This window comes from Cygnus olor, chromosome 19 (assembly GCF_009769625.2).
Source record: "Cygnus olor isolate bCygOlo1 chromosome 19, bCygOlo1.pri.v2, whole genome shotgun sequence".
Taxonomy (NCBI): domain Eukaryota; kingdom Metazoa; phylum Chordata; class Aves; order Anseriformes; family Anatidae; genus Cygnus; species Cygnus olor.
In genome coordinates, this window is record NC_049187.1 from 11,909,195 (window position 1) to 11,917,221 (window position 8,027).

At 40.2% G+C, this 8,027-nt stretch overlaps 1 protein-coding gene across 2 annotated transcripts; it reads left to right on the forward strand.

Moving 5' to 3' along the window:
* The first annotated feature begins 270 nt into the window (after positions 1-270).
* Positions 271-8,027, forward strand: ZBTB43 (zinc finger and BTB domain containing 43). Of its 2 annotated transcripts, none has more exons than XM_040531691.1 (2): positions 271-456; positions 3,623-8,027. In XM_040531691.1, the coding sequence occupies exon 2, from the start codon at positions 3,646-3,648 to the stop codon at positions 5,038-5,040; it is 1,395 nt and encodes a 464-aa protein (XP_040387625.1). In that variant the 5' UTR covers positions 271-456; positions 3,623-3,645; the 3' UTR covers positions 5,041-8,027. The 2 variants fall into 2 exon arrangements, with proteins under 2 accessions (XP_040387625.1, XP_040387626.1); XM_040531692.1 differs by lacking the exon at positions 271-456 and adding an exon at positions 2,073-2,342.

The following is an 8,027-nucleotide window of genomic DNA, read 5'->3' on the forward strand; positions in this document are numbered from 1 at the left end:
ACGCCGGCGGGCCAAGCGCCGGGCGCAGCCGAACGGGCGCCGCCGGGAGAAAAGCGCGGGCGCCCCCGGTCTGCTCCGGCGCGGGGTCGGACCGAGAGGGCTCGCAGCCCCTCGGGCGGCAGCACCGGACAGAGGCCGCGAGCTCGGCTGCTACCGGCACGGCCCCCGGGGACCCCAGAGGCTCCTCGCGGCGCCGCTACCGGAGACGGCCGCGAGGCGTGGGGGGCGCCGCCCGCCCGCAAAAGCCGCGACGGGCCACGGCCCCGCCCCCCCGTGCCCCTCCCCCCGGCAGGAAGCGGAAGGGCTGCCCCGGGCCGCCAGGCGACCGGGATGCGGAAGCCCTTCCCGGGGGAGCGGCGTTTCCGGTGCTGGCTGGGCCGCGGAAGCCGCGTCGGTCGCGCCGAGCGCTGCAGCCGGGTTCGCGGCCCGCTATGCGAGAGACGCCGAGGCCCGCAGGTGAGTGGCTGCCTGGGCGCGGAGCGCGGGAGGCCGCGCTGCTGCTGGGCCTGGCTCCGCGGGTCCGCTCTGGGGCCAGCGGGCGACCGAGGCCTGCACTCCGCCGTCGTCCCCGCTCCCTTTCCCCGCCGAAAGCTTCTGCGGCCCTTCCCCGCCGGGCGGCGCTCTCCGGAGGACCACGGGAGGCGGTCGGGAGGCGGGTGCTGGGCCCGGCCCGGCCCGGCCCGGCCCCTTCTGCTCTCTAGGCAGAGCCGACTGGCGGGTCGGCCGCCGGCTGTGGCCGTGACGCCTCTGGCATGGGCTCGCCGGCACATCTGCCCCTGCTGATACAGCAGCGTTTTGAGGTGCTGCCGTGGCAGAAGAAAGAAATTAATTTATTCAAAGCTTTCTTTCTTCTGAAGTAGCTATGTACCGGCAGTTCTTAAAGTAACTATTTTTAAGGAAGTAATATGGACGTTGCATGTTTCAATGTTCTGGAGAGACTAGGTATTTTCTATTAACTGCAATTGAAAGACTTTTTTTTTTTTTTTTTTTTTTTTTGTGAGTGGGGATAAAGAAAATGCAGCAACAGAAAGGGTTGTAAAAGGGGGAGTTGAAACCTCTTTGGAGGGAAAATCCAAAAACATTCTTGAAGGGTATGGCCTCAGTAGCAGAAAACATTTTACTTACACTTTGAAAAGAAAGTTTGCTCCCACTTGCAATTGTTTATGTGGTGAACAACCATACATTGCTGAAAGATGACAGCTTAGGGTTCTTCCTGATTTTTAAACAGGAGTTTTTTTAGGTGTATAAGTATTTCTCTTTTTAAGTTTTGGTTGAACAGATCTCAGAAGCTTATCTTTTTTTTGGTATGTAAGTATTGAAAAACAGACTCTTAAATCTGAGAATGTTATGAAAGAACTAATGTGTCTGCATTTTTAAAAAAAAAGTTTTTTTAAAAAAAAGTAAATATTTTTTAATGTGTATTGTGTATGAAGTATTGACTTAATTTTTATTTCCACTTTATCAAAAAGAACTTGACGTTAACAGTTGAACTGACAGTATAATTTGCAAGTTTTAGGGTATTTCTTCACTTAGTACAACTTGGCGACTGTCTCAGCAGAATGTAACTGATCACCCCTGATTTAAGTGAGGCAGTGTTTGTAGGAAAGTAGCTCTCTAAACTAATTTCCTGCCTTAAAGCTGAGGATCTCAAGGTAGTTGGTAAACACCTCTTACGTTGAACAATTGTTTCAACCAACAAAGAAATAACAATTTCTTAAGATGTGTGACTGTATACAGACAGTTACAGTGCTCAGTTACAGAATTTTAGTCATTTAGTCATTTTTAGTCATTTGTCTGTCATTCTCCTTAGTGGGAGCTTTTTTTTTTTTTTCCAGTCCTTCTAGTTCCTCCCACTATCCAGTGGGGAGAGATTAGTGTAAGGTTTCAAGAAAGGACACTGTGGTCAAAAAAGTACCTTTTTTATTTTGTCTATTTTGCTGTGATTATTTATGGTTATAAATGGGTTTCATAAATGAAGAAAACAGACTGGGAAGAATGACCTGTTAGAGACGTACATAGGAGAGTCACAGTGATGCCATACTTCTAATAATAAAATAAAAAAAAAAGCGTAATCCTCACCATTCTGTAGAGGATGCTCATTTCAGCATTTGCAAGGAGTTTGGGCCTGTATTTCTTGAAAGGTATTGATGGTTGTCTGACTCTAATGCTCTCTTTTCTATGGCAACCGTGTTCACCGTGATCGAAGATAACAGCGAATGACTTGTTTTAACCTCCATATGTTGTCATCCTTTTCTATCTTTGAAACTTTGAAGAAGGAATATTGAGGCTTAGGGGGAATAGGAGAAAGGTGTCAACAATATGAGCTGGAAAAGATCTGAATGGTCAGGAAAGGATTATGTAACGATGAGCTATTGACTAAATGTTGTTTTACATAATCATTCCCGTGTAGTCAGTGTTTTGTAAGCAAATGCTGCTATTTTTTTCTGCACTTAGCAGTCATAAATTTGTGCCAATATACCAGCATACGAACACGGTGCATCTAATGAACAGTTTTCTATAGGTGGTTACATAACCGCATAGAAAGTACTACAGAGAGTCTGTACAATAACCATAGAGGTGATTCATAATCATATCTTCTCAATTCCTTATTTTCATTACACATGAATTTCAGAGTACTATTTGTAATGCAAATTCTATTTCAATATTATATTCAGAAAGTGTCTTAAATTCTGTATGTGTGCTATCTGCTAATTTACTAAGTATTCTTTTTCAGGTGTGCAGCTCCACCCGTTAAGTAGGAAAGTGAGAGTTTTATGAGAAACAACTTGACAGAGGAAAACTGCTTGCTACTCCACAGCTCTGTTGGAGTTCCATTGTGTTCAATTTACTCATTGAAAAGTTGCACAAATTTAGTTTATTCAGGCTGTTAATGTTGGTCTTTTTGTTTTTACATTTAATCTTCTGTCGTTATTCCTGATAATAACATGGAAATTCGTCTTAAATTCAAATTTAAAACGTAAAGCAGACATTTTAAAGAATTCTAGCACAAAGCTGACATAGTCATTTAAACAATAATAAGATGTCTGGGTCATGTGGGAATGCAAAAAAATACCTGAACTGTTAGTTGAGCTTCTAGTGTATAATTGTTGCATTGTTACATATATACAAGGTGCATACAGTCAAAACTGTACAGCTGAGGTGCAGTCGGTCTTTATTGGGGGATCAATTAGATGATGTTGCCCGTTGAAATGCAATATTTTTCATATGCTGTTTTAAACACAAACATCCTGGAGTTAACTTTGTAGCTATAATTTCATGAAATAACTGTTCTTGTTATCCTAAATCCATGCTTGAAATGATTAACCTATGTCTACTGGGTGACTCTCTGTAGCTCCTGCTATAGTTGATGAGCCCTTTGGGATGGAAGAACAGCAAAATATGCTGGCATAGCAACTTGTGGCCTCAATATCTCTTTGAGAAAAGAGAAAGATGAGGTGAAGGGGAACAATAGAAATACAGCAGCGACATAGGTTGCAGAAAATATTGGACTGAGTTCCATATGAGTCCGCTTAAGTTATTGCTTTCAATTTCCTTATACACCTTTTCAGAAAGATCAATACTTTACTAAGCAGAATTTCTGATCTTTTTTTTTTTCTTTCAGCACAACACTAAATTTGTAATGAAATGGAGTCTGGGTCAAGCTCTTTTCGAGTGGAATTTCCAGATTTTTCTAGCACCATTTTGCAGAAGTTAAATCAGCAGCGCCAGCAAGGACAATTATGTGATGTGTCCATCGTAGTTCAGGGCCATCTCTTCAGAGCCCATAAAGCTGTTCTTGCAGCTAGTTCACCTTACTTTTGTGATCAGGTTCTCCTAAAAAATAGCAGGCGAATAGTGCTGCCTGATGTGATGAATCCAAGAGTGTTTGAAAACATTCTTCTGTCTACGTATACAGGTCGACTGGTAATGCCTGCTCCAGAAATTGTTAGTTACTTGACAGCAGCAAGTTTCCTTCAAATGTGGCATGTAGTGGATAAATGCACCGAAGTGCTAGAGGGGAATCCAACAGTTCTCTGTCAGAAGATGAATCATGGCAGTGATCATCAGTCCCCAAGCAGTAGTAGTTACAATGGCCTTGCTGAAACCTTTGAACTCGGCTCTGGAGGACAGACGGAATTTCACAAAGTGCAGGAACTGAGGGATGGTGAAAATGAAGAAGAGAGCTCTAAAGATGAACTGTCGTGTCAACTGACAGAACATGAGTACCTTCCCAGTAATTCTTCAACAGAACATGATAGACTTAGCACAGGAATGACAAGTCAGGATGGTGAAGAAGGAACTAGTGATAGTGCAGAGTATCAGTATACCAGACCTATATATAGCAAACCCAGCATCATGTCTCACAAGCGATGGATCCATGTGAAACCAGAAAGATTTGAACAAGACTGTGAAGGTGTTGATAATCCTTATGATGAACACCAAGTTTCTGAATCCGTGAATGCCATTCAGGCAGATCATTCAATCCAGTCTTCAGGTGTTGAAGACTTTCATATAGCTGACAAAAAGATGGAAGCAGAATTTGATGAACAGGCAGATGAAAGTAATTATGATGAACAAGTTGATTTCTATGGCTCTTCTATGGAAGAATTTTCTGGTGAAAGGGCAGATGGAAATTTAAGTGCTCACAGACAGGATCTTATGATAGCAGCAGGCTATGGTGAAGGAATTGAAATGGCTGCAGGAATTAAAGAAGAAACATCCCTCACTGGATTCTCACATGCTGATAAGCTGTATCCTTGTCAGTGTGGTAAAAGCTTTACACACAAAAGTCAGAGAGATCGGCATATGAGTATGCACCTTGGTCTTCGACCTTATGGCTGTGGTGTCTGTGGTAAGAAATTCAAAATGAAACACCATCTTGTTGGCCATATGAAAATTCATACAGGCATAAAACCGTACGAGTGTAACATCTGTGGGAAAAGATTTATGTGGCGGGACAGTTTTCACCGGCATGTGACCTCTTGTACCAAGTCATATCAAGCTTCTAAAGCTGAGCAGAGTACTACTGAGATGAACTGAGACATTAGTGCTTACATTTGTTTAGAAGAGTAATCAAAATAAACTAATTATGCAAATAGTGTCTGGTACTTGCTATTGTGAAATTTAAATTAAAAAAAAAAAGTTTCAATAATTATGCTGGTATGAGCAGACCAAAGTTTTTATTTTCCACAATATTATTCTAGGTGTTCAGCGTGTGACGTAGAAATGGTTAATCAGAAAGGTGGTTGCAAAATGAGGTCAATAAGGTCTTTAAGATACTGATTATCATCACAGCAGTGTTTAGAAGTCCTGTTGTTTTAATAAGTCTTCCAAATTCACAGTAAAACCCAGCTCTAAATTGGCCCAAATTCTGCAAACATTTACAGGAAGCAGGAATTGAAGTAGCCTTACTGAAAAAGAGAATTAGGATAACCATACCAGGCTACGTGGGCTACCTGTTGATAAAATTCTTGTGATTCACATTTTAATTAAAAAAAAAAAAAAAAAAAAGAATTTGACCTCAAACTGCAGATTGCCAACATACTTAACATGCATCATTAATAGCCTGCATCATTAAATATCACTTACTGTTTTGTTTAATGAAAGGCTGTGTTAAGTGATTTGGCTTTCCTTTATCTGTCCTCCATTCTTTTTCCATCTTCAGCGAAACAAGTGATTGTTTAATTTTGTGCTAGTTTCTATTTAAAGAGTCTGTAAAGCACTGAAATATAGTTGTGCACCATGTAAACTTAAATCTGTGTTAAATATAATTTAGTTGCCTCCTGTAGGGCCTAATGCTGTATGATGCTTGGCTTGATTTTGGTTGCTACATAATGAGAGCTTTTAAAGTGTGTGTAATAAATGTCTTGTCAAAACAAACAAAAATAGGTGTAACATTTGGAACTCTCCCTGAATACTCAAAATTCTAAACCCTAGCTTTATATTCAGATTTTTTGTCTTAACTACAGTAGCAAGTACCAAACTCCGTAGCTTCATGAATTGAATTTTTTTTATTGGTACAAAATCTTGTTTGAGAACTTCTATCTAGTTTTAGAACATGCTTTAGGAAAATGATTTAGACATTGATATGTGTTTTTACTCTTAATTCTTTACTCTTTGAATGGTAAGAATTATAATACAGATTCTTGGTACTGAACTACTGTGACTGGTTACATGTGATCATAAGCAGCCAGAGCTGTTTACCTCTTCATTTGAAGTTGCTTGTAGGGAAAAATGTAGAAAGTATGGCATTTGGATCTATTAATGGTACTGCAAAACATGGTACCATGCTCATGTCCGAAGTCTGGATTTTCGCTGGGAAAGTGGCACCTCTCATTCATTAGGATGAGGATTTATATCCTGTGCTCTCATTCCTGGAGCTATATAGAGGAGTGTTTGTAGTTTTGAGAGATGCTGCCAGCTCTGCAGGTAGAGTGAACGCATCAATTTTAAATGTGACAGGATTTGGGGTTTGAAAGCTTAGTGCATTTCTATGCAAAAGCAATTAACCCTTCTCTGTAGTTTACTGAAATATGAAAAGGAAAGAGCCTTTAGAGTATACGTAGGCTATAATAGGAAGGAGTGATGTCCAAGTACAGTGCTGGCGGAAATAAATTAACCAGCATCAAAAACCTTCTAAGTCTGTCTGGCCCCGGTTTATGTATTAGATACTGCAATAGGCGGGATCATGTACTTAAACAGATGACCCTGTAGCAAAAACACACTAAGGTAATTCCAATTTGGACGCTTTATTGAACTCCCGCTTACAAATTGTCTTAAGATACAACCAAACTGTATCCTGAACGTGAATATCTAGTGCAAGCTGGGGTTTATTACTCAGTGGGCTGTAATTACTGTAACATCTTTTCTGGCATTCTACTTACAAACTTTAATTTTTTAAGAGGCTCTTAATTCTTAATCTTCTAATGCTTCAGATATTTTTTCATATGGAATTTTGTTAAAACAGATATTCCCAAATATGATGAAACCATTGCTGGCAATGGGCATGAATGGTCAGCACCAAGGAGTTCATATTCTTAGCACTTGGTTGAACTCTGTAACATACCATGGTGGCCATATATATAACCCTTGTACTCAAGGTAACTAAACAGGGATTTGCTCACTAACACTGTAACCTGCTTAATGTATAGAAGCACTTTGTATTTAAGAAAAAAAACTTTATAAGTATGTTTTTTAAACTTAGAAACTATATTCCCTTTATGGTTTGTTTCCACACTGCTAACGCTGTCTTTTAATATTAAGAAAATTACAATGCTTGCCTGTTTACATGAGTGTAGAGGAAAAAATTCTTGCACTCGCTGGCCCTATTTGTCCATTCTCCAAGGCCTTATTACATACAGGGTGTCATTTCTTCAAGTACCATCATCACATTTGAGGAAGGTATTCTCATACTCATTTTACGAATGATCTTGTATATCACATTGGTTCTCAGACCCTTTCAAATTGTCACTTTAGTATTGCATAAAAAGGTTAAGGGTGCCTCTTCCCATTTAACCATTAAAAAGGCTGTTATGAAGCACCAGGCTGTGAAACATGGTCAAGCAAAAAATTCTATCTGTTAAACCCAGACCATCCTACAGAGCTGCCAGCAAAACCGTTACTTTTACCAGCTTGGAATGACTTTTATACATGACATTTCAAAGTTGAAAGTTGCTCCTTTTTGCAGTTAGATTACTTTGAAATAATGCTTTAAAATAAAATGTACTGAGAGAGACACTTTAAAGGTTTTATAACAGGTCCAGTAGATCATATTATAGAACCATATTCTTTTTAGTGGTTTAGCATGAATAGTAACCTTTAAATGTTTGCCTGTTACTGTTTTACCCCAGCTTGGAATTCCAGCAATTGTTGCTACACTGATTTTTGTAACACTTGGCTTTCTGATGTTGATTTACATGAAACCAACTGATTGAAGGGAAGTAATGATTTATCACAAGATCTAATTGAGAGGATTGAGGATTTAAGTGAAACTTGAGATATTTCTCTAAAAAAAAAAAAAAAAAACA

What these genes read in the sequence shown, in the direction of transcription:
- ZBTB43 (XM_040531691.1), top strand. Translation starts at nt 3,646, where the DNA reads ATGGAGTCTGGGTCAAGCTCTTTTCGAGTGGAATTTCCAGATTTTTCT.